We start from the raw sequence: 27,410 nt of genomic DNA, 5'->3' as shown, positions 1-27,410 counted from the left end.
TCTTTATGTCCTGTATCTTGTGCTGACCTCCTATCTCATCCTGTGACTTAGAATGCCTCAACCTTCTGAGAATGCAGCCCAGCAGGTCTCAGCCTCATTTTACCCAGCTCCTATTCAAGACTGAGTTGCTGTAGTTCAAATGCCTGACAAAATTACTGGAAAAGAATGAGTACACAGAAAAAAAATTCTAGAAATTTGTATAGGAGTCTCCTTGGGTCTTTGGATGGATTCTAACTTGTGTGTGCCAAGGATGAGAGTCTATGAGACCATACACATCAAAAAACGCAGAAAGAACAACTTCCAGAGTGCTGCAAGTAGAAAAATTACCATTACTCACACAGGCCTGAGAGAAATTCACAGTTGGAGTAGTCAGAGTACTACTCCAAACCCTGTTGGCCAAACCCTCACAAGGTTTAAAACAAACCTCAAAAGGATAGAGTTGATCTGCAAGTAACTTATCTGCCTGACAAAATAAAACCCAGCATTCTTTAAAGGAAGAAAACAAAGTTTAGGTACTCAACAACATCTTATTCACAATATCCAACATCCAACCAAAATTGCTAGATATGCAAAAAAAAAAAAATTACAAAAGCAGAATAATGTGACCAATGAACAGGAGAAAAATAAATCATTAGAAACATATCCAGGAATTACAGAGATGATTGAATAGCAGACAAGGACTTTAAAATAACTATTATTGTAGTCAAGAAAGGAAAACTATAAGCATAATGAGGAGACAGATAGAAGATATTATAATAGAACAAAATGAACTTTTGTTTGTTTATTTGTTTGTTTGAGATGGAGTCTTGCTCTTGTCGCCAGGCTGGAGTCTGGAGTGCAGTGGTGCAATCTCAGCTCACTGCAACCTCCGCCTCCAAGGTTTAAGTGATTCCCCTGCCTCAGCCTCCCAAGTAGCTGGGATTACAGGCACGCACCACCACGCCCGGCTAATTTTTGTATTTTAGTAGAGACAGGGTTTCTCCATGTTGGCCAAGATGGTCTCAATCTCCTGACCTCGTGATCCGCCCGCCTCGGCCTCCCAAAGTGTTGGGATTACAGGCGTGAGCCACCGCGCCTGACCCAAAATGAACTTCTGAAATTAAAAATTTACTGGATGAGCTTAACAGCTGATTAGAATTGCAGAAAAAGGATCAGTGAACTTGGTAATGTAACAGCAGAAACTATCCAAGATGAAACATATGGAGAACAAAAGGCTGTATTAGATATGAGTTCTAAATTTCTTTTCAAAGAATTAATATGTCAGTATGTTCAATTATTTGCCTTCTACTTTTAAACTTAACTTCCTCATAAAGCAACCTTTTTCGATTACTTACTCCACCCTGACTCATACCGATTATCTGCTACCTGCTCTGCTCTGACTCCCGCCAAAGCACTCACCCTTTAATTTAAATTAGCCAATCGGAATTAGTTTAGCCTGTGCCCTCTGACCCTAGCCGGTAGGGAACGACACAGCAGCAGGCGCACTCCTTCCCCTCCCCTGTCCAAGTGTGCGCTCACCATTGCTCCATCTGTAAGGGTAGGCACCCTTCTATAGAAGTAACTTGCCTTGCTGAGAATTAAAAAGAAAATTTTGTATTCGAGGGCTATTCCTTTTGCCACACCGAAACTTTACGTGTTAACAACTGGAAAACAAGAATAAACAGAGCCTTTTTAGGATAATATTAGGCATTCTAATGTGTGCAAAATTGACTCTAAAATGGAAGAAAGCAGCACTTTTTTTGAAGAAATTATTTACACACCTATAGTCCCAACTACTCAACAGGAGTGAGACCTTGTCTCAAAAAGGAGAAACAAAATTATACTATTTGGTGGATACGAAAATAGAGCTCAAGCCTACCATTTGTTTCTCAAGGCACATTATTTTTATTTTTATTTTTTGCTTTTCCTCCCCACTCCTCCCCACCTCCAAGGCACATTATTTTTTAAAGTATTGAAAAAATATAATCCAATTTTAGTTGGAGAAAACCAATTATTCCACTTATTCTTTCTGTGACAGCAAGGATGTTTTGTAAGGTGATTTCTGAATGGGTTTTTGTTTGTTTGTTTTTTGTTTTTTGAGATGGAGTCTGGCTATGTTGCCCAGGTTGGAATGCAGTGGCATGATCTCGGCTCAGTGCAACCCCCACCTCCTGGGATCAAGCGATTCCCCCGCCTCAGCAGCCTCCCCACCCCTACCCCCAGTAGCTGGGATTACAGGTGCTTGCCACCACACCTGACTAATTTTTGTATTTTTATTAGAGATGGGGTTTCACCACGTTGGCCAGGCTGGTTTCAAACTCCTCACCTCAGGTAATCTACCCGCCTTGGCATCCCAAAATGCTGGGATTCTGAGTGTTTTTTAATCATAAGTTTTTTTGTTTGTTTGCTTTTGGAGACAAGGTCTTGTTCTCTCAGGCTGGTGTGCAGTGGCACCATCATAATAGCTCACTGCAGCCTGGAACTCCTGGGTTCAAGTGATCCTCCCACCTCAGCCTCCCAACTATCTGGGACTATAGGGGTATGCCACCATACACGGGTAATTTTTAAATTTTTCTGTAGAGCAGGAGTCCAGCTATGTTAGCCAGGCTGGTCTCAAACTCCTGGCCTCAAGTGATTGTCCCAACTCGGCCTCCCAAAATGCTGGGATTATGTCTAGTCATAAGCTTTTTGTTTTATTAACTCTCTTCAAATCATACATTAATTCATCAAACCCTTTCTCTCCTCGTCCCCTCCCTACCTTGGAATTCTGTCTTCATAGCCTCATTTATGTCAAACTGTCTTCAGCAGAGCTTCTCTAGGCATGCAAGATTGAGAGGGAGTTTTCAAGGATAACAAGAAATGTGCCTGCCTAACTGCAAACCTTGTGACAGTCAACTACAAGCCATCTCTGAATATATATTGTTAAAACTCCATTTTTTTATGTTTCTAAAAAATGTATCCTGTCATTCTTTAAACACTGTCAACTCTGTCAAAGAGAGAGCGTTCTAATCACACAGACATTCTGTGTTGGTATATATCCTCTCCGCCAAAGATTGTTGGAATGTAAGACTAAAGAGCTTTTATTGGATCTTATCCACAGAGTGAAATCTGGTTTTTGCCCCATCACTGTGTTATTTTCTAATTTACCCTGAATGGTGTCACAATGTTGGCTCTGTCTTCCCAACTTCATCTCTACTGCAGTCCTATTACCGGCCTTCCTGTAGCCCCACATAACAGTTCAGAGCTCTGCTCTGGAGTCATACAGGCCAGGGCTGGAATCTTGCCCCATCACTAACTCCTAATTTTAGGAAAGGTATCGGACCTGTTCAAACCTTGTTTCTTCATATGTAAAATGGGAACGGTAATAATCTCTCATAATGTGGTAGGGATTAAATAAGACAAGGAGTGGAAAGGACTGCCTTACTCAAGTTTCCTTGATTTAGAGATTGTTTGCTTTTTTTGTCTTTAAGAGAATGAATAATCAATAAAACAAAGAGACTTAGCTCTGTTAGTTTTAAAAATGAAGGGGGTGTATTTTACTGGAAGGATAGTAGGGTAACCTATGTCATTAAGCCAAGGAAACATTGAGCAACAAGGTTCAGAAAGGGCAGAGACCAGTGTAGCTTCAGGGGCCTCAGCAGCTGTTCCCTTCACTCAAAAGTGTCCTGCCATTAGTATGACTCATCTTCAAACTTCTTTAGCCTACACATCAATCGGCTCAAACTTGCAAGGAAAAGAATGCTGTCTCTGACTAAAGGATGGACTTTTCTCTCAATCAGTGTTGCTTTCAAATCAAATCAATTGTGGCTAGCATGCAGGATCTCAGATATGAATAGGTCTGCAGGGCCTATAAGAAGGAAAACAAAGTTGACATGCACCCCAAAAAGTATGTGATTCCAGTGCTTGGAAATGCCTGGCACACGATGAATACTTTATGGGTTTTGGCTATTAGTGTTGTGAATGTTGATAGAATACCCTGTAAGTTTCAGCCTCCATACATTTGATTCTGCCATATTTTACCACTGAGATGACATCCCTTCTCTTTTTGAATGAAAATAAATCATTCTTTTCTTTCTTTTTTTTTTTTTAATTGTGAGACACAGTCTCATTCTGCCTCCCAGGCTGGAGTGCAGCGGCACAATCTCGGTTCACTGCAACCTCCGCCTCCCGGGTTCAACAATTCTCCTGCTTCAGCCTCCCAAGGCACTACAGGTGCACGCCACCACACTCAGCTAATTTTTGTCTTTTTATTAGAGACGGGGTTCCACCATGTTGGCCAGGATGGTTTTGATCTCCTGACCTTGTGATCTGCCTGCCTCGGCCTCCCAAAGTGCTGGGATTACAGGCGTGAACCACCATGCCTAGCCTCATTTCTTCATTTATTCTGAAAATACTTATTTCATACTTGATGTGAGTCAAACAATGGGGATAGAATAGACAATAAAGTCCCTGCCTTCATTGAACTTATATGCTAGTAAAGGACTGGGGGTGCAGGAATTGATCATACCCATAATACATGAATTAATATAATTTGAGGTAGTGACATGTTCCATAAAGAAAATCAAGCAGTTTGAGAGGATAGATAATGATACTGGAGGAAGGATAGTGACACTAAGTGAACCAGGGATAAAGGGAGTTGAAATAAGGGACTGCAGAATGTGATAAGGCATTTGATTCTTATCTTTAGAGTAATGTAAACCCATTGAAAGGTTTTGAATAGGAGGGTGGTGACATCTAATTTATATTTATAAAATATTATCATGGATGTTATATGGAATGAGAGAGAAAGCAAGGAGATAAGATAGATGGCTAATGCAAGTTATCCAGGTCAAATGGTGGCAGTAGCAGTGGAAGTATTGAAGAACAATCAGAGTTAGGATATATTTTGTGTTTATTTTGTTATAAAATATCTTAAGCATACAAGTGTAGAGAATAATACATTGATATATTCACCTTCCAGATCTATCAAATCCTAACATTTTGCCATATTTGCTTCAGATCCTTTCTTTTTTTAAAGAAAGAAAACTGTGTAACTATAGTGGAATCCCCAAAATAGCCTTTACAGATCCTATTCCCATCCTCCAGAGGTACCAGCTGTCCTGGTTTTGATAGTCACCATTCACATGTAAGGTTTTGAATTTTTATCACATATGTATATATCCATGAATATATAGCATTTATGTTTTTTGAAACATGTATATAAAGAGTAGATAGCTTTTCCCAACTTGACCTTTTCATTTAACATTGTTTTTGAGATTTGTCCATGTTTTTACATGTAGCTCTAGTTTATTCATTTTTTTCTTATTCTACACAAAGCATTTTTTTTTAATTTTTTGAGACAGAGTCTTGCTCTGTCACCCAGGAGTGCAGTGGCACAAACATGGCTCACTGCAGCCTCAACTTTCCAGGCTCAAGTGATCCTCCCACCTCAGCCTCCCAATTAGCTGGGACTACAGGTGTTGACCACCATGCACAGCTAATTTTTGTATGAAGGGAGGTCTCCCTGTGTTGCCCCAGCTGGTTTCTAACTCCCGGGCTCAAGTGATCCTCCTGCCTCGGCTTCCCAGAGTGCTAGGATTACAGGTGCAAGTCACAGAGCCTGGCCCACATAGTATTCTTTTGCAGGAATATATCACAGTATCTACTGTTATGTTGATGGACAGGTTCGGTTTTCATTTTTTCACAATTACAAACAGTGATGCAATAAATATCCTTGTACATGTCTCCTAGTGCACATGTACATGTATAAGAGTTTCTCTAGGTCAGTGCTTCCTAAACTTTTTCAGGTCATAGAACTCAGAAATGATAAAATTTGTGTGTTACATTGGTAAGCTGGAGGGAATTTAGAAGCATCTATATATGCGGCTTGGTGAAAAGGATCACACAAACATTGATACATTATTATTAACTAAAGCCCATACTTTGTTCAGATTTCTTTAGTTTATACCTAGTATTCTTTTCTGTTTCAGGATCCCAGCCAGGATACCATATAACATTTAGCTATTAAAAAATAAAAATAAATAGAAAATAATAATAATAAAAATTTTAAAAAACAAAAAACATTTAGCTATTACGTCTCCTTAGTCTCCTCTAGGCTGTGACAGTTTCTCTGACTTTGCTTTTGATGACCTTTATATTTTTAGGAGTACTGGACAGGTATTTTGTAGAATGCCTCTCAACTGAAATTTGTCTATGTTTTTCTCATGAAAAACTGGGGTTATGTGATTTAGGAAGATCACAGAGGTAAAGCACCATTCTCATCAGACCATATCAAGAGTTCATACTCTTATAGTGGTTTCTCACACCTCATCAGAACCTGGAAAGTGATGAAAAACTGCCTCATGACAGCCTTCCTGATAGAGAGGTGAGTGAAAAACAGATTTTTAGCATTTCCTCACAAACCTCCCACATTGGTTTATGGTCACTTAATCTTGTTTTCTGGCATACCTAGTAATTTTTTTTTTTTTTTTTTGAGAAGTTTTGCTCTGTTGCCCAGGCTGGAGTGCAATGGCATGATCTCGTCTCACTGCAACCTCCGCCTCCCGGGTTCAAGCGAATCTCCTGCCTAAGCCTCCTGAGTAACTGGGATTACAGGCACCCGCCACCACACCCAGCTAATTTTTTAAATATTTTTAGTAGAGATGGGGTTTCACCATGTTGGCCAGGCTGGTCTCGAACTCCTCACCTCAAGTGATCGATCCACCCACCTCAGCCTCCCAAAGTGCTGGGATTACAGGCATAAGTCACCACGTCTGGCCCATAAATTTGGATATGTAGTATTTTCATCATCATTCAGGTAAATAGTTTTAAAATTTTCATGGTGATTTCTCTTTTGACCCCTAGATTATTTATTTATTTGAGATGGAATCTCGCTATGTTGCCCAAGCTGGTCTCAAACTTATGGGCTCAATCGATCTCCCCACCTGAGCCTCTTGAATAGCTGAGAATACAGGTGCATACCACCATGCCCAGCACCCCCAGGTTATGTAGAAAAGTATTTCTTAATTTTTAAATATAAAAAGTAAGATTTTCTGGTTATTATTCATTATTCACTTCTAGCTTAATTGTGCACAGACCATACTCTGTATGATTTCAGTTCTTTAAAATTTATGGGCACTTGCTCTATTGTCAGAGTATGTTCAACTTTTACAAATAGTCCATGTGCGCTTGAAATAATGCATTTGTGAACATTAATATATAAATTGGGTTATGTTTGTTAATCATGTTATTTCAAAAATCTACATCTTTAATGATGTTTTGTTTGATTTTGGGGCTCAGTTACTGAGATAGGTATGGTAAAATGTTCCACCATAGAAAAGTGGATTTTGTCTGTTTCTCACTGTGGTTCTGTATGATACACTGAGGCCATATTATTAGGTGCATACAAACTTGAAATTGTTATATTTTACTGGTAAATTTAAGTCACTCAAGGAAGTCTTAACTATGGCATCCTCAACAGATATTTATAGTTCATTTATAGTTCCTACTGGTCCAGAGGGTCTTTTTTTTTTAATTTTGAGATGGAGTCTTGCTCTTTTGCCCAGGCTGGAAGGCAGTGGTGCGATCTCAGCTCACTGCAACTTCTGCCTCCCAGGTTCAAGCGATTCTCCTGCCTCAGCCTCCTGAGTAGCTGGGACTACAGGCACACACCACCATGCCTGGCTAATTTTTGTATTTTTAGTAGAGATGGGGTTTCACCATGTTGGTCAGGCTGGCCTCGAACACCTGACTTTGTGGTCAGCCTGCCTTGGCCTCCCAAAGTGCTGGGATTATAGGTGTGAGCCACCATGCCTGGCCTCTTTTTTTTCTTTTTCAATGTAAATTTATTTAAATACATAAACCTATCCTGTTGCAGTGGCACATGCCTGTAGTATGAGCTACTCTGGAGGCTGAGGTGGAAGTCTTGCTCGAGCTCAGGAGTTCGAGTCCAGCCTGGACAATATAGTCCATTTAGCCTTCGAAGGCTCCAGAAAAGATATTTTTGCTGCCCCAAAGAGGTTGTGGCACCTCCTTAAAATACCTGTGCTGGCTGGGCCACTTTGTCAGCAGCTTCCTCAGGAAAACATGGCTGCAGAGCTCACTTCCTGTTGGGCTTCCTGTGCCTCGGTCTCTCCTCCTAGCTGACTCAGGAAGTCAGTGGGTGTTGCGGCCCTAAGTAGTCTTCTAGCATGTGTTCTGGTTACTAATTATCTTAAACTGTGTGCAATACGCTATTAAATCTATACATTGAGTTCTTAAACCTATTAATTCTAGAGTTTCTATTAGGTTATTTTTTTCAAGCATGCACATGTGTAAGCATGTTCTTATTGCAGTCTTTTTCTGGTTGCTCTGGTAGGTTTCCTTTTGTTTGATATTTCTGTTAGTTCTGACTCAAAATGTTTGTTTCCATGTATAGTCTGCTAATTTTTGACTAAATACTGGTCATTTTTTGAGCAAATTATTTATATTTTGACATTTAGCCACATATCTACAACTATCTGATCTTTGACAAACCTGACAAAAACAAGCAATAGGGAAAGGATTCCCTATTTAATAAATGGTGTTGGGAAAACTGGCTAGCCATATGTAGAAAGCTGAAACTGGATCCCTTCCTTACACCTTATACAAAAATTAATTCAAGATGGATTAAAGACTTAAATGTTAGACCTAAAACCATAAAAACCCTAGAAGTCTAAAACACCAAAAGCAATGGCAACAAAAGCCAAAATTGACAAATGGGATCTAATTAAACTAAAGAGCTTCTGCACAGCAAAAGAAGCTACCATCAGAGTGAACAGGCAACCTACACAATGGGAGAAAATTTTTGCAACCTACTCATCTGACAAAGGGCTAATATCCAGAATCTACAATGAACACCAACAAATCTACAAGAAAAAAACAAACAACCCCATCAAAAAGTGGGCGAAGGATATGAACAGACACTTCTCAAAAGAAGACATTTATGCAGTCAAAAAAAACATGAAAAAATGCTCATCATCACTGGCCATCAGAGAAATGCAAATCAAAACCACAATGAGATACCATCTCACACCAGTTAGAATGGTGATCATTAAAAAGTCAGGAAACAACAGGTACTGGAGAGGATGTGGAGAATGGAGAGAGAGGAACACTTTTCCACTGTTGGTGGGACTGTAAACTAGTTCAACCATTGTGGAAGACAGTGTGGCGATTCCTCAAGGATCTAGAACTAGAAACACCATTTGACCCAGCCATCCCATTACTGGGTATATACCCAAAGGATTATAAATCATGCTGCTATAAAGACACATGCACACATATGTTTATAGCAGCACTATTCACAATAGCAAAGACTTGGAACCAACCTAAATGTCCAACAATGACAGACTGGATTAAGAAAATGTGGCACATATACACCATGGAATACTATGCAGCCATAAAAAATGATGAGTTCATGCCCTTTGTAGGGACATGGATGAAACTGGAAACCATCATTCTCAGCAAACTATTGCAAGGACAAAAAACCAAACACCGCATGTTCTCACTCATAGGTGGGAATTGAACAATGAGAACACATGGACACAAGAAGGGGAACATCACACACCGGGGATGGGGACTGTTGTGGGGTGGGGGGAGGGGGGAGGGATAACATTAGGAGATATACCTAATGCTAAATGACGAGTTAATGGGTGCAGCACACCAACGTGGCACATGTATACATATGTAACAAACCTGCACGTTGTGCACATGTACCCTAAAACTTCAAGTATAATAATAATAAAATTAAAAAAAAATAAGTTGAGATCTTACTAAAGGTCTAAAAAAAAAAAAGTTCTGTATCTTGATAAGAATTTTTCTATATGGATTGAAGTGTTTACTTCAGATATAAGGATTTAACTATATTTAAATATATATTATATATTAAATTATATATATTAAATATTAAATTTATATAATATATAATACAACATATTAAATTCTATATTATATATTAAATTATATATTATATATTAAATTATAAATCTTATACAGATGACCATTCTGCTATGCTTTCGAAGTTTATGTTTCAACTTTTTATTATTTATTTATTTTTGAGATGGAGTTTCACTTTTGTTGCCCAGGCTGGAATATGTATTATATATATAATATATTATATATAATATATATAATATATTATATATATAATATATTATATATAATATATTATATATATAATATATAATATATTATATATAATATATTATATATATAATATATTATATATAAATATATATAAAATATATATAAATTATATATATTATATTATATATTACATGATATAATATATTATATATTATATATATATTATATATAATATATTATATATTATTTTATATATATTATATAATATATATATTATATATTAATGCTTTCGAAGTTTATGTTTCGAAGTTCATGCTTTCGAAGTTTATGTTTCGAACTATGCTTTCGAAGTTTATGTTTCAACTTTTTATTATTTATTTATTTTTGAGATGGAGTTTCAATTGTTGCCCAGGCTGGAATGCAATGGCATGATCTCCACTCACTATAAACTCTGCCTCCTGGGTTCAAGCGATTCTCCTGCTTCAGCCTCCCAAGTTGCTATGATTACAGGCATATGCCACCACACCTGGCTCATTTTATTTCTTTAGTGGATAGAGATGGGGTTTCACCACGTTGGTCAGGCTGGTCTCGAACTCCCGACCTCAGGTGATCCACCCACCTCATCCTCCCGAAGTGCTAGGAATATAGGCGTGAGCCACCGCGCCCAGCCTCAACTTTTTATTTTTATTTTTTAATTATTTGGTTTTTTTTTAAAGGCTAGTCAAGTGATGCAGTGAAAGTGGAGAAGAAACAAATTTGTGATTAAGGTTTTCAGAATAAAAAGTTGAGGCCGGGAGCAGCGGCTCACGCCAGTAATCCTAGCAATTTGGGAGGCCGAGGCGGGAGGATCATTTAAATCCAGGAGTTTGAAACTCCTGGGCAACATGGTGAAACCCTGTCTCTACAAAAGATACAAAAATTAGCTGGGAGTGGTGGTGTGCCCGTGGTCTCAGCTACTTGGGAGGCTGAGGTACGAAGATTGCTTGAGCTGGGAGGTGAAGGTTGCAGTGAGCTGTGATCATGCCACTGCACTCTAGCCTGGGCGACAGAGTGAGACCCTGTCTCAAAAAAAAAAAAAAGAAAGTGAGGAAAATAAATTTTTTAATTCCTTGTTCAGTTTCCTTGATATTAGTTTTGGTAAAGTCTAAGACTAAGACAGTATTGGCAAAGTGTGTAGGAGTTAGGAAATGTGATATAAATAGATACATGCTTAGCAAAAGAAGAAAAGTGGCTTGGAAAACATCTGGGAGGCCTGAGCACTGTTATAGGGAGAGAGGAAGTAATCAGTGGGAAGGAAAAGAGAGATATTAAAATCAGTAAAGTCTAATGGGTTCAGAGACAGATGTGAAAGGATTAAGAAGACAGGTGCTTGGAACTAAACTCAATGTTACATGGTTGGTCCAACCAGGTTGGAATACTCTTTTCTACAATTACTAGGATATATCATATGGTTCTTAATTATGTTTCTTAATGAAGTGCTTTTTTTTTTGGTATGTGTTTATCAGCTGTTTAGATTCAAAATCAGCTTAGTCAGCTGTTCAGATACAAAAAATTTACCATCTTTCACTTTATAAGTTTACAGAGTACACCATATACCTGATCTATCAGATCAGGTATCTCATCCTGAGATAGGTGTAGTCATTTTTCTTTTCCAGGTTAGAAAAATTAAGTTGAGACTTTGCTAAAGTTACAGAGCTAGTAAATGGAAAAGCTACTCCTGAGATTTTTGACTTCATGTATTAAAATCTTATGACACTTTATGCCAGGCGCAGTAGCTCATGCCTGTAATCCTAGCACTTTGGGAGGCCAAAGCAGGTGGATCACGAGGTCAGGAGTTCAAGACTAGCCTGGCCGAGATGGTGAAATCCCATCTCTACTAAAAATACAAAAATCAGCTGGGCGTTGTGGCGGGTGCCTGTAATCCTAGCTATTTGGGAGGCTGAGGCAGAGAATTGCTGAAATTCGGGGGGCAGAGTTTGCAGTGGGCTGAGATCATGCCACTGCACTCCAGACTGGGCAACAGAGTGAGACTCCGTCCCAAAAAGCAAAAACAGAAACAAAAAACAAACAAACAAACTTAGGACACTTTAATCACAGTACTTAAAATGAATCTTCTAATTTGGAGCCATTTTAAGAGGGTGGCCTAGCCAGGTAATTGCCTGGAGGTTCAATCCATAAAGAGCACTAAAACATTTTATCATTGGAAATATAATAAAGAAAAAGGATATATTTAATAGAATTCCTCTGGTAGAAGAGTTCAGCATGTGGCTGGAACTGGTACTTTGATATGTGGTCTTTTGTGAGTGATAAGTTTACTGCACCTCCCTCCTTCTCCACTCCCCTTTAAGGGTATACTACATTACTATGTTATAAGGAAGTTGGATTCAAGTAAGTGCAGGGATTTCTTTTTAATGAGGATATATAAATCTAGACCAGAGCAGAAATGATCACAACAGTGAAGAAAGACATGCCCTTTCTACCCTTTACCACTCAGCCATTCCTTTGAACACATATTGAATGATTGTTGGGGAGTATAGATTAGAAAAAATGCCAAATTAATAATCTGGTCTGGTGAGACAAAGTAGCACCCTATTTCAGAATTCTTTCTATTGCAACTAATAGAAATCTCAACTCAAACAATCTAAAACCTTACAAGAAAGGCATTGGTTCAAGAAAACTGGCCAGTACAGAGGCAGGGTGAGTATCAAAGTCAATGCTGAGATTTTGTGTGCGTGTGATTTTTCTGCTCACAAGAAGGGTTGGTTCTCAGGTTGGCTCTTCACTATAGCAAAATGGCGAGTGTTCCACATGCCAGAAAGTCTTATCTCTAATCACTGAATAAATGTCCTAGGCTTCCCTCTGATTAGCCTACCTTAGGGCATGGGTCCACACTTGATCTACTTGGCAAAGCCTATAAATGCTCAGTACTAATCAGATTTATATGCCCAGCTGTGATCTAATACTGTGGCCAGAACGACATAACAGTCCTTAATGACTCAGGCCAGTCTAGGGCAGCACCTAGAACTATTTGCAGTCAAACCTACCCAACCCATCCAGGAGCTGCTACACATTGAGGAAGGGGCAGAATGAATGCTGGGAAGCAACTACAACGAACACTGCACGTAAGTTTCAGCGGGGCTTTGCTTTGCTTCTCTTACTGTTTTGTGTTTATGTTGGTCCCCTTTATGGGTGTAAGCTCCTCTGTGGCAGGACTGTATTGTACTTTATTCATCCATTCCCTGAAAACTCCTCCAACAGTGGCATTCACTTAACGCCTACTAAACAATGTTAAATTCTACTGAGGTGTAAATCAAGGTCTACAGAGAATAAATCAAGAGTAAGAATAAGCCAAGCTAAGATCACAAAGTTAATGGTGGAGAGACAGATTTAGAACCTGGACATTGTTCATTCATTCCTTTATTCATTAAACAAATACAAGGCCAACTATTTGTTAGGCATTTATCAGCCATTATAGTCTAGTGGGTTTACAATTTTTTAACATAAAATTTAAAAATAATTATTTTTATTTTTTGAGACAGTCTCACTCTGTTGCCCAGGCTGGAGTGCAATGGTGCGATCGCAGCTCACTGCAACCTCCGCCTCCTGAGTTCAAGCAATTCTCCTGTCTCAGCCTCCCGAGTAGCTGGGATTACAGGCATGTGCCACCACACCCGGCTAATTTTTTTTTTTTGAGATGGAGTTTCGCTTTTGTTGCCCAGGCTGGAGTGCAATGGCGCTATCTCTGCTCCCTGCAACCTCCGTCTCCCGCGTTCAAACGATTCTCCTGCCTTAGCCTCCCCAGCAGCTGGGATTACAGGCATGCGCCACCACTCCTGGCTAATTTTGTATTTTTAGTGGAGACGAGGTTTCTCCATGTTGGTCAGGCTGGCCTCCAACTCCCAACCTCAGGTGATCCGCCCGCCTCTGCCTCCCAATGTGCTGGAGGCACAGCTCCTGGCCTAATTTTTGTATTTTTAGTAGAGACGGGGTTTCACCATGTTGGCCTGGCTGGTCTGGAACTCCCGACCTCAAGTGATCCACTTGCCTCGGCTTCCTAAAGTGCTGGGATTACAGGCATGAGCCACTGCACCTGGCCAAAACAATATGTGTGTGTGTGTTGTGTATATATATACAACACACACACACATATATATACACACATATATATCAAATAAACAATTACTCAAATACCTACATAATTACCATGGAGACATCTCAGGAAGAAAAAGTTCGGGGTCCTAGGAGAGGTCATAACAGGGAATTTGAATTAAAATGTGGGATGTGGGCGAGGGATGGTCTTTCTGAGGAAGTGACACTTAAAGTGAAACCTGAAGGATGAACAGGAGTTAGGAACAAAGAAGAGAGCGGGAAATTATTCTTGGTTCAAGTATCAACATTTAGAGGCCTTAAAACTTGGGGGAAGGCCGGGTGCAGTGGCTCACGCCTGTAATCTCAGTACTTTGGGAGGCCGAGGCGGGCGGATCACCTGAGGTCCGGAGTTCGAGACCAGCCTGACCAACATGGAGAAACCCCGTTTCTACCAAAAATACAATCGCAGCTACTCGGGAGGCGGAGGTAGGAGAATCGCTTGAACCCGGGAAGCAGACATTTCGGGGAGCCGAGATCGTGCCATTGCACTCCAGCCTGGGCAACAAGAGCAAAACTCCGTCTCAAAAAAACAAAACTTGCGGGGTGCGGGGGCAGGGTAGTGGAAGGAAGACCTGGAAGTGCAGTGCGGATGAAACGAGGGGTAGTGGGAAGAGGCAGTAGGTAGGAGGCTGATTAAACAGGGCCTTAAAAGTTACATTGTTTTAAAGACCTTTCGTGTGTGGGTTCCACCCAATTCTTCAAGGAAATTGAACCCTGGACACCGTCCAGCGATTTTTTTGACCATCTTGACTCAGCATCTTCCTTCATCCTTTATCAGCACGTTACGGGGGGGCCATCAAGCTTCTTTCTATCTACTTACTCTGCCTTGGCGTTTGACTCCTTCCTAGCTATCAGATTTCCCCGACTTTTTAGCATGGCCCTTCTGAGCGCTCTTATTTCACTTCTCCCCCCCCCAACCCCACCCCCTAACTCTCCCAACTCTGCAGTCCGTGACCTTCAGGTGCCCTTCAAAGTCAGAAAAACTCGGCAAGGTTGGTACTTGCAGGACATTAGCAATTCAAAGAGGTGTCACACAACCTCACCATTAGATGGGAACAATAGCTTACCCAACACCCATATTTAGATTATTCCGCCACAACTACTCTGGGGGATGGTATTATTTGCGGCGGCTTTCTCCGTCCATAGCCACCGCGTGAAGGGCACCGTAAGAATCTTCCCGAATGCTCCTGTCACGCGTCCCGGCCGCCTCTTCTTCCTCCCCGCCACTTCCCCAGGCCAGGCCCGCGGATAACGCCTCAGTTGCGACCCAGCTCTAGGCAGTCCGCAGGGGCCTCCGCCGGGGAGGGAAGGCACGACCTGGGGCCGAGCGGGGCCAGGCCGCGGGACAGCACGCCGGGGCAGGAGCGGGCGCGCGCTGTCGCCGGGCGGACGGAAGGCGCGGGCGGAAGGCGGTCGCGCGGGTGAGCAGGGGGCACCGCTAGGGGCGGGGCTTCGGCGCGTCGGGGGCGGGGCTCCCGCGCCGTTCACGTGACGAGCCCGGCTGTAGCGGCGGCGGCCGCGGCGTCTTAAGCGGCGCCCAGTGCAGGATGGTGCTGGAGGCGGCGGCGGCCGTGGTGGCGGCGGTGTCGTTGGCGGCAGCGGGAGTGGGTGCGGCGGCAGCGGCGGCGGCGCCCGCGGGTGGTATAAAATGGCGGATTTCGAAGAGTTGAGGGTAAGCGGGGGCGCGGGAGTGGAGAGCGGAGGCCGCGGGGGAGGGGATGGGAGAGGAGGTGGGGAAACCGCAACGTCGCCGGCCGCCGCCTGCTCGTGCCTCCGGGGCCGGTTGGCGGAGCCCTGAGCCCCAGCCCGCGGACGAACGGGCGCCGAGGGCGCGGGGGAGGGGAGCGGGCCGGCTGAGGGCACGCGGGCGGCGCGGGGGCGGCGGGACTGGGCCGCGGCGAGCCGGCCCCTGAATGCTGCCCGTGGTCCGCACACCTGGCGCGGGGGGCCGGGGCGCCCTCCGAGAGGGGCACATGGGGACCCGACATCCCAGTTCGCAGTGAGGGCCGAGGTGGGAAGCAACGTTTGATCTCGCACCTTCACCGGGGTGTACGTGTCTGTGGCGATTCACAAGTCTGCATGCTACTCACTTGGTGAAGGACTGTTTTCTGAAAGCTGAAGTTGCGTTTAGGAATCTCTCCTCTTCTTATGGCTGATGCTACCGTTTAGTCAGGTCTGTCACGAGAAAAGGCCCCTTCTCCCACCCTTGCCTCCTAACATCTTCGAGAGGAGCCTAGTGTTTGGTGATCCCTGACTTCAATAATCCGCCTTAAACCTCGATATTTTCTTAGTGCTTTAGTGAGAAATCTGCAAAGTCTATGTTGTGAGGTTTATGCACCCCTTTTACTCTTGAGGAAAAATATTTTTTTCTTAGCCTTAAAACAAGATCATAACTTTATTGTTGATACCTTTGTATAGCAGAGGTCTGGAATAGGGCTGTGATGGGGGTAGAACAGAAAAGACTTTTTCCCCCCAGACTGATAACCTTTAAAGTCCTAAGTGTGACGAATGAGATGGATTTGTGTGTATTGCTGAATTACTGGCGACATAAATGAGATGTTTACAGACAGAAACCCTGATTTAAAAAAAGAAAAAAGTATCTTAAGGTAGAGATGAGTGTAAACTTGAAATTAAATTTACTGCAACTCGTTTGTGTAACACTTATGATGTTAGGATTTCTTTTTCAAATAAGGAAGAGGAATCCGGTAAAAGGTCCAGTTTTGTATATTTATTGTTTTCCGCAAGAGATGGGATGGGGGAAGGATGTTGGCTGGTTACCTGCTTAGTGGACATGAGCAAAAGAACGTATGCTCTGCTCTAAACGGAGATTGTTGGAGTTTGCACAGTGCCTGCCATATTCCCTCCTGCTGTTTCAAAAATAATTAAGTTCCCAGTAAACACATATTAATACGTATTATGCCCCATATTAGTTTATGCAGAGAACCATGATTGTAGGTAAAGGGTGTTCATACTTGATAAGTTTAAGGGTTTTAGTGGCTCAGAGCCCCAGCTGTAGAGCTTTTAACACCTGTGGAGCTTTTCAAACAACGAACCCGGAGCCTCACCTCTGTAAATTCATGCGTTAGATTTAGGATGGGTTGAGAAGACTGAACTCTGAAGTTATATTTATTTTTACATGCCATCTAGTTTTAATTTTTGTGTGGTAACAGATGTATACAAGTTCTCTAAGTTTTTTTTTTTTTGGTTAATGAAAACTTTCCAGGATTTTTATTAGACTCTTGTGAATGTTTTTGGCCAAAGCTTAATGTAAAGCGAAGAATTTACTCGCTCTTATAGAGCAGAGTAAAAGCCGTCAGTGTTCAGATTGGAGTGCAACCAGCAACTGGAAAGTGATAGCAACCAAAGAAGCTTTTTTTCTCTTCCTTTCTGCCTTCCTCTCTCTCTCTCTCTTTTGTTTTGTGGATCAGCTTCATCCTCTCTTCCTGTAAATCAGCTGTCTTCTTGCATTTGTTAGAAGATGGCCCCTCTCCCACAATTCATATGACGTTCCCAACAGAGACTAACTGGGGAGAATTTTCAGAGGAGGGAGGGGTACAGGCTGGGCACATGCAGTAAGCATCATCTGCTTTTCTTTGCCTTAACTGCTCTGTGCAGACCCGTGTTACCCTACACTTGAACTGTACCCCGCCCCTACACCCCATTACAGACAGTAATGATGATGATGGTATATACCCATTTTAATATAGTGGTTATTCCATGCCTGGTTCTGGTCTAAGCATTTTTTCTATACTTATTTAATTCTCACAATTTTTTGAAGAAATTGAAGCACAGAGAGGTTAACCTGACCTAAATCACACAGCTTGAGATTTGAAAAGCTTTTTAATCTTAGAAATGTAGCTTTAGATTCTGGGCTTTTCAGAGCCCGAGCTACATTACTTTGTTCTGGTACCTTGGGGTCTAGGTGGAGTTTCTAGCCATCATCCTGCGATTGTTCCTAAATTAAATGATTGGTAACATCCTTCTTGTGTGACATTATAATAAAGGAAGAAAAACAGACTAAAAAACTGAATAGAAAGAAAGAAAAGGGGAAGAAATAATCTTGGATTCTCAAAATGATGGTCCTTGGATCAGAATATATTGTGATGGTCAGAGTGATGGTCAAATAAATTATAGGACCAGGAAAAATTATGGGCATTAGTTTGTTGGCTAACTTCTTGGCAGTAGAGAAATTGGTCAGCCGATCTGGATGCCACATATTTGGCTACTGATATGCCACAGAGAGGATTTCCATCACCCTTCAAGGCCACTCATTTTGGACAAGTATAACCAGAGCAGTTCACATCCTGGCTAGTGCTGCATCTATACTGGAGGTAGGTAATTTTAGGAAAGGTTGCCCTCAGTGCGGTTTGGTGACCCTTGTGCCTTTGCTTTTTAGACTTGTGGGGGGGGGGGTGGCGAGGAGAGGGTTGGTTATTCGATTAGGCAACTGTTAAGGGGGTCGCCTGACCATTTCAGTTTTGGAGACTGCTGTGTGAGCCAGTACCAGAGATTTTGGCTGGTCATAGCAGAATATGGCAGCTCTATACCTTGTTGCCTTTCAGTCCGGGTGACCAGAATACCAGCCCACCTCTCTTCCAATTCTTCTGGGAGAGAGAATCTGATTGGCTGAATTTAGGTCTCTACTTCTGGTCTAATCATCTATAGCCAGGGGCTTAGAGTCAAAGCACACAAACCTGATCAGCAGATTATCCTGATGGATTGAAGGAAAGGAAGTGGGGAAGTTCTCTGAAAAGGGAAAATGTGGCCTGTGTGCTCAAAGATGGTTACAATAATGTGTTATATATTAGAAGCTTTCAAGGTGCCAGAGAAGAAATTACTCAATTTGCCAGTTGCTTATTTATGGCATCTGTGTTGTTAGGAGTTGAAGGAGTGATTAGTTTGTGAATGAACAGGTTTTGAATTAACTAGTTGTGAATTAATGTGGGACAAGATCATAAGATTTGATGGCCTGAACTTCTGTCACTGCTGCCTTGCTTCCTCCTTCAAAAATGGTCTGGAAGGCAGGGCATGGTAGCTCACACCTGTAATTCCAGCGCTTTGAGAGGCAGGAGGATTGCTTGAAGCCAGGAGTTCTGGGTTACAGCTAGCTCTGATCTTGCCACTGCACTCCAGCCTGAGCGACAGAGGGAGACCCTGTCTCAAACTAGTCTGTAGAAGAGCTAAGCACAGGGATGGAGGAGAACAGGAGTTGAGTTTCTGGAATCACTTACCTCTTCTTTAACCAGAGCAGCTTTTTCTTTACCCTTCCAGTTGCATATTTCCAATACTGTGGTCTGCTGGTGGCAGTCATTCACAAAAAGGTCCCTGCTACACTTTAACCTGGTTAATCTACTTTCCCTACTTCTCATCACTCAATGGGGAGGAGGGGGATCTATTGTAGTGACTTTTTTTTTTTTCTTTAAGGATCTCCCTTCTGTATTCTTCATCCCCTTCTTTTCATGCATTTATTCTGTGTGTGTCTCAGAATGAGAGTGAATGTGCCTGTGAGAATCTGGTTGTGCATTTGGCCTGAGAGAGCCAGTGATGATAACTTTATCAATGGATACTGGGTAAACCAGAACATTTACCAAACTGGGTAAATTTGTTGTGTCATAATTTGAAGATCAGATTTGGGTCTTTCATGCTAAGAAGCTTAAGTAATTCTGTAACAAAAGGTCTTCTGTCTAGAAGGCTTAAGTGTTTGGTTTCCTTACACCTACCAGGAGTCACTATCTTGATAACTTCAAGTGCTGTTAGGATGCAGAAGGAGAATGGGAAGTTAATGGGGGATTTGAGGTTAGAGGTCCTCATCACGCTCCTCTCCCCATTTATTGGGCAGGGATATAGACTAATAGCTATGATAGATAATAACAGAATCTTCCATATGATTCAAAGCTATTATGGGACGCAACTAAAATTTCCAAGGCTTCACCTGAGCTCATGTCTATGAAAGCATGTTCGAAACAAAATATATTTAATTTAAAGTGAAATAGGCTGGGCGCAGTGGCTCAAGGCTGTAATCTCAGCATTTTGGGAGGCTGAGGCGGGTGGATCACCTGATGTCACATTTTTTATTCTCTCATTTCCATTTCTCATATTTTTTAAATGAAAGCAATATTTGTGCAGACAGTACTGAAAAAATTCAAAATAGTGAAAGTCTTCCCTTTTCCATTAAATCCCACTCCCGTTATGCTTTTAACCATTTTTTTGTTTGTTTTTAGGGTTTTATTGTTGTTCCAAAAGTCTAAAAATATACCATGCCTTTCTCTCTATATTTTTTCAGCTAAAAAAAAATATTTCTTAACTTTTTGCTAGTTAAGAAATTTAGGTCATTTTCCACCTGTCCTAGACTTTGATTTCTATCAGTTACATTTTTGTTCCTAATTTTGCTATTATTTTTAACTTTTTATTATAAATTTCTATTTATTGACCTATCACTTTTAGACAGTACATTTGGCCCTTCATGTCTGTGGATGACTTATCTTTGGTTTCAACCAACCTTGGATCAAAAATATTCAGGAAAAAAGGATGGTTACATCTGTACTGAACATGTACAGGCTTTTTTCCTTGTCAGTATTTCCTAAACAGTATAGTATAACAACCATTTCATAGCATTTGCCATATATTAGGTATTGTAAACTAGAAATGATTTAAAGTACATAGGAGGATGTGTATAGCTTATATGCAAATACTATGCCATTTTATGTAAGAGACTTGAGCATTCTTGGATTTTGGTATCTGCAGGGGACCCTGGTACCAACCCCCTACGGATACTGAGAGACAACTATATTTCCTCACTTCCTGGTCTTTCAGAAAAAGATATAACACCCATCCCTTTCCTTTTGGGATTTAAAAGCCAAACCTTGCCTTTGTTTTTCCCTCCTCCCTTCCTAGCCTTTGTCTTCTTTTTTCATTTTTTTTGAGACGGGATTTTGCTCTTGTTGCCCAGGCTGGAGAGCAATGGCACCATTTTGGCTCACTGCAACCTCCGCCTCCTGGGTTCAAGCGATTCTCCTGCCTCAGCCTCGTGATTAGCTGGGATTACAGGCACCTGCAACCATGCCTGGCTAATTTTTGTGTTTTTAGTAGAGACAGGGTTTCACCATGTTGGTCAGGCTGGTCTCAAACTCCTGACCTCAGGTGATCCACACCTCCTTGGCCTCCCAAAGTGATGGGATTACAGGCATGAGCCGCTGAGCCCGGCCCCAGCCTTTGTTTTTGGTTAGTACTATTACATTGGCAAGATTTATAACATTTATATAATGTTTTATAACTCTTCTAAAGTTTTCTGTGCTTCTACAGGAAAATCTAGAAATTGAGTACTAATAGCCACTCTTTTAAATATGTATGTTGACATGAGTATTAGTTACTATAGAACCAAGTACTGTGGAGCCATAGAGGAACTTTACTTCTGTTAAACCTGTGATCCTTAAAAAAGAAATATAACAAAGTCAGCCGGGCACAGTGGCTCACATCTGTAATCCCAGCACTTTGGGAGGCCCAGCTGGGTGAATCGCCTCAGGTCAGGAGTTCGAGACCAGCCTGGCCAACATGGTGAAACCCCGTCTCTACTAAAAATGCAAAAATTAGCCGGACGTGGTGGTGGGCACCTGTAATCCCAGCTACTCGGGAGGCTGAGGCAGGAGAATTGCTTGAACCCGGGGGGCGGAGGTTGCAGTGAGCTAAGATCGTGCCATTGCACTCTAGCCCGGGTGACAAAGCGAGGCTTCGTCTCAAAAAAAAAAAAGAAAGAAATATAACAAAGTCCTGCTTGAATGAGGAAAGCTCACTGAAGTTATTTTTAAAATTTAATATTATAATGGGTTCTCATCTTGTAACCATTCAGCTTGTCTTGGTAGACTTTCCGGAGTCTTGGCCTGCCTTTTCTAATTTGGGAAGCTTTGTAGACCTGTTACCCAGCTGTCATCCTGGGATTACTTCACATTGTTCTCCTGGGTTAGATCTATTGTTATTTGGATCCTATGTTTTTCTCTTGTAGATACCTTTTTTATTTTGCAGGAATACAGTCTTCAGTAGTTGTTTCTGGAAGGATATGCTGATGATAAACTTTCTAAGTTCTTGAATATTGAAAATGGCTTGTCTTTGTTCCTGATTGAAAGTTTACATGTGGAATTATAAATTCCTCAGAACTTTGAAAACTTTGCTGTGGGAATTTAAAATACTTGGTGTGCTAATGAGAGGTCCGTTGCAGATCTGATGGTTATTCTCTTGTAGCAGATTGTAATCTACAATTGTAGTCTACAATCTACGGGATTTGTTTACATTCTGAAAGGTTTCTTTGATTTTGTCTTTGAACTTTTCTATAAAATTTATTTCAGTAGTTTAATTTATAAGAGCTCTTCTATCATCTTTTTCATTTTTCTTTCTTTTTAAATAGCAACCTGTCCTTGATTTATGGGGAAATACCTTGAATTTCTCTGATGCCAATTTCTCTAGAGTTCTTGAGACACTTCTTTGAATTGTTGACTCTAACAGTGGGTTCGTATTTAGGTATTCCATACTAATTTTTGTCTTTTAAATATTTAAGTTATTTGATAAGTACAAAAGATTATAACAGGTAAGGCATATGTAAACAAACATACATGTAATTAGCAACCAGTTTACTAATTCATTAGTGTAACTTTAGCAGGATGCCCTTTCCTGATCACATCCACTGCAACCATGTCCGCCTTCACCAATGACAGTAGCCACTGTGCTGAATTTTGGATTCATCATTCCTGCTCTGTCTTTATACTTTTAACATATATACATATGTAAAATTTATTTATTTATTATTTTTTTTTGGAGACGGAGTTTTGCTCTTCTTGCCCAGGCTGGAGTGCAGTGGCGCGATCTTGACTCACCGCAACCTCCTCCTCCTGGGTTCAAGCAATTTTACTGCCTCAGCCTCCCGAGTGGCTGGGATTACAGGCATGCACCACCATGCCCAGCTAATTTTTTGGTATTGTTAGTTTTCACCATGTTGGCCAGGCTGGTCTTGAACTCCTGACTTCAGGTGATCCACCCGCCTTGGCCTCCCAAAGTGCTGGGATTACAGGTGTGAGCCACTGTGCCCAGCCATCCATATTTCTTAAATCCAAATGTTTGAAAATGAAGAAAAGAAAAATTGTAAAGTTTCACCAAACTTGTCTTGCAGAAAAACCCTGACCTGCACTGATATTGTAATCTTTGTTGATCTCACTTAGTGTGAATATTTGTATGTTTCACTGTAGAGATTCTAGGAATAGAATTGCTGGTATTTAAGAAGAATATGTGCATATTCACCAATATTGGATAATGTCAGATTATCTTCCAAAGAAGGTGGTGTCAGTCTTCGTTCTCTCCAGCAATGCAGAAGTTTTCATTACTCAGCTTTCTTGCTAACATCTACTTTTGTCACACTTCAAAAGGTTTTATCGGTTGGGCACAGTAGCTCACGCCTGTAATCCTAGCACTTTGGGAGGCCATGGTGAGTGGATGGCTTGAGACCAGGAGTTTGAGACCAGCCTGGGTAAAATGGTGAAACCCCAACTCTACCAAAACAAAACAAAATTAGCTGGTCATAGTGGCCCATACCTGTTGTCCCAGCTACTTGGCAGGCTGAGGTGAGAGGATCACCTGAAGCTAGGAAGTCAAGGCTTCAGTGAGCTGTGATCATGCCATTGCATGCCAGCTTGGGCAACAGAGTGAGACCCTGTCTCAAAAAAAAGGTTTTTACCCGTGAGTATAAAATACCACCTTTTAGTTTTCATTTTCTTTTGCTAATGAGTTTGAGCATCTTTTACTATACTGATTAGCCATTCTTCCCTTTTCTCAGGTTCCTATTCATGTCTTTTGCCCATGTTTGTGCTAGTTTTTTTAAAAAATTATTTCTTAATGATTTTTAATAGTTTTACAGTTGGATGCATGTGGTGCAAATTTCTCCTTTCAATTGGGCTCACTTTTAAATCATTTTTATTATTATTTATTGAGATGGAGTCTTACTCTGTAGCCCTGGCTGGAGTGCAGCGGCATGATCTCAGTTTACTGCATCCTCTGCCCCCAAGGTTCAAGAGATTCTCCTGTCTCAGACTTCTGAGTAGCTGGGATTACAGGTACCTGCCACCATGCCCGGCTAATTTTTGTATTTTTAATAGAGACGGGGTTTCACCATGTTGGTCAAGCTGGTCTCGAACTCCTGACCTCAGGTGATCTGCCCACCTTGGTCTCCCCAAGTGCTGGGATTATAAGCATGAGCAACTGCATCCAGCCTTATGCGTTTTTTGATGAGTAGAAGTTCTTAATTTTTATGTGATTGCATTTATCAGCCTTTTCTTTATGGATAGTGCTTTTGAATCTTGTTGAAGAAATTTTTCAACAGAGTTCTCGAAGATATTTTCCATTATTGTAAAAGTATAAGATGTAGTTTGTTTTTTGTTTTTGTTTTTTTTACCTTTTCTCATTTAAGGTTTTAATCCACCTGGAGTTGATTTTGTATACAGTGTGAAGTGGTGACCAAGATGCATAGTTTTTCCTCAAAGAATAATAAATTGTTCCATCACCTTTCATGCAAATTTTTTTCTTCACTGGTTTGGATGCCATCACTCATCTGTGCTTTAGTTCTGGACTCATTAGTCTGTTTTTATAGAAATTGTTAAAAAGTTACAGTAACTAAAACAAGATGATGATGCTGCTAGCATAAACAAACTTCTTGCCTGGTTAGGTGGCTCAAGGCTGTAATCCCATCACTTTGGGAGGCCATGGTGGGAGCATCACTTGAGCCAGGAGTTCAAGACCAGCCTGGGCAACATGGTGAGATCCCATCTCTGTGTAAGATAATATTTTTTATAATAAAAAACCAAACTTCTTTTGATATATAGCATACACATAGGAAGTACACAGATCATGAAATTATAGCTGGATGAATTTTCTCAAAATAATAATCATGCAGGTCAAGAAAGAAAACATTACCAGCACTCTAAATATTCCCCTCCCCAGTGGCTAACCTCATTCTTCCAAAAGCGACCTACTATCCTAACTTTTAACAGATTAGTATTGCCTGTTTTTGAACTTTATATAAATGGAACCTGTATAGTATATATACAGTTGCCCCTTGGTATACCTGGGGGATTGGTTCTAGGATCCGCCCTCCCAATAGGAAAATCATGTGTACTCAAGTCCTGAAGTTGGCCCTGCAGAACCCATGTATAGGAAAAGTTGGCCCTCTGTATATGTGGGTTTCACATCCTGCAAATACCGTATTTTTGATCTGCATTTGGTTGAAAAAAAAAATATGCGTGTAAGTGGACCTGCACAGTTCAAACCAGTTGACAGGATACAGTTGACCTTTGACTAACACAGGTTATTGTTATTGGATATGTTATTGTTATTCAATATTCAGCTATATGTTATTGTTATTCAAAGGTCAACTGTATTCTGTTTCTGTATATGTATTCTGTTGTTTCTGCCTTTTTTTCTGTTTCATTTGCCAGATTCATCCTTATTGTTGTCTGTAGTTGTAGTTGGTTCATTCCCTTTTGCTAGTGATATAGTAGAGTTCCAGTTGCTCCATATCCTTGTCTATCCTTTTAATTTTAGACACTCTGGTGAATTGTGTAGTGGTTTTAATTTGTATCTCCCTAATAAGTAATGATGTCAAGCTGCTTTGAATGTGCTTATTGGCCATTTGGGTTTCTTTTGTAAAGTAGCTTGCCAAGTCTACTCATTTTTATATTGGTACATCTGTCTTTTCCATACTGATTCGTAGGAGTTCATTATACATCTTGGAAACCATCTCTTGCTGGTTATGTTTTACAAATACCTTCTCTTGTTTCCCCTGAGTCTATTCAGAGTTCTGCTGGACTTTTAACCTCTCCATTGCCCTTTTCCATTGGCAGATATTTCCGGGGAAGGCATCAACAGACTCAGCTTTGCAGGCTCTCCTTCTTTTCAGAGTCTTGGTATCTCAGGTCCTTACTGCCTTTGTAGTGCCTCCTGCATTCACACAGATTTTTGTTTTTTAATATTATATTCAGTTAAGTTCTCACAGGGAGGGTTGGTATGAAACAGTCTAGTCAGTCATTGAGGGACACAGAAGTAGCACAAGTCCTCCTGGCTTGTAGTTGTTCAAGGAACTTCTTGATTGTTTGCTTCTCCATGTAATTTTAGAATCCTATTTTCATGTTATACACCGCCCCCCCCCACACACACATACATCTTGTTGGTATTTTGATGGGAAATGCACTGAATCTGTAAATTATTTTGGAGAGAATTACATTTTGCTGCTAAGTTTTCTTAACCACAGTCATTGTAATCTCCATTTCTTTAAGGTTTTTTACAACGTCTTTCAATAAAGTTTTGTTATTTTCAGTTAAAGTATTGCAAATATTTTGTTAGATTTATTTCTAACAAATTATTTTTATAGCAAATCATAAGTATTAACTTTTTATAATTATACTTTGCTGGTGCATAGACGTACAGTTTGACTTTGTATAACAACCTTGCCATACTCCTAATTGTGATAAATTATCTTTAGATTTCTTTTGGATTTTTCTATGCAGACAGTCCTATCTGTGAATAATGACCTCTTTGTTTCCTCCTTTCCAATTCTTATGCCTTTTTTTTTCTTTCTTTTTCTTGTCTTAATGTGCTGGCTAGGATCTCCAGTACAATGTTGAATAGAAGCTGTGATGGGGGCATCCTGATCTTGTTCCTGATTTTAAAGGGAATGCTTTCAAAGTTTCACAGTTAAGTATGATGCTTGCTGTAGGTTTATTATAGATAATCTTTCCAGGTTAAGGATGTTCCCTTTCTTAGTTTGCTAATTAAAAAAATCATGAATGAATTTTATCAGAAGCTTTTTCTGCATCTTTTGAGAAAATTATATATTTCTCTTTTGTAATCTGTTAACATGCTGAGTTATATTAACTTTTTCCCAATATTTAAACAAACTTTGTGTTGCAAGTATAAATTCAACCCTGATCTGTTCCTTTTTTTCATTGGACTCAGTTTGGAGATATTTAATTTAGGATTTTTGTCTCTCATAATGAGTAAAATTAGCCTATAGTTAAAAAATATACCTTTTCTCTTCTGGAAGAGTTTATGTAACATTAGAAAGATCTGTTTCTTAAATATTTAGTAGAACTTGCTTATAAAATTATTACTGTTGTTTTCTTTGAGGAATGCTTCAATTGCTTTGGTTGTAGGACTGTTCATATTTTCAA

At 40.6% G+C, this 27,410-nt stretch overlaps 2 protein-coding genes across 12 annotated transcripts in view; one reads left to right on the top strand and one right to left on the bottom strand.

Moving 5' to 3' along the window:
- The window catches only part of KATNAL2 (katanin catalytic subunit A1 like 2), a 330,528-nt gene extending 314,885 nt beyond the window's left edge, over positions 1-15,643 (bottom strand). For 2 of the 3 annotated variants that reach the window (XM_063653643.1, XM_054460934.2), the window contains exon 1: positions 15,276-15,630. The gene's annotated coding sequence lies outside the window, so the exon portion shown is untranslated. Of the gene's footprint in view, positions 1-15,275 lie in introns of all 3 variants that reach the window. The other variant, XM_054460933.2, reaches the window with a different exon arrangement.
- The window catches only part of PIAS2 (protein inhibitor of activated STAT 2), a 109,158-nt gene continuing 97,368 nt past the window's right edge, over positions 15,621-27,410 (top strand). For 2 of the 9 annotated variants that reach the window (XM_054460912.2, XM_054460906.2), the window contains exon 1: positions 15,667-15,880. In XM_054460912.2, the coding sequence (XP_054316887.1) occupies positions 15,857-15,880 (24 nt within the window). In that variant the 5' untranslated portion in view covers positions 15,667-15,856. Of the gene's footprint in view, positions 15,881-26,858; positions 26,934-27,410 lie in introns of those variants that run through there. The other 7 variants (XM_063653642.1, XM_063653641.1, XM_063653639.1 and 4 more) reach the window with 6 other exon arrangements.

This window comes from Pongo pygmaeus, chromosome 17 (assembly GCF_028885625.2).
Source record: "Pongo pygmaeus isolate AG05252 chromosome 17, NHGRI_mPonPyg2-v2.0_pri, whole genome shotgun sequence".
Classification (NCBI taxonomy): domain Eukaryota; kingdom Metazoa; phylum Chordata; class Mammalia; order Primates; family Hominidae; genus Pongo; species Pongo pygmaeus.
Note: the sequence above shows the minus strand (reverse complement) of the source record. Positions and strands in the feature narration are given on the sequence as shown.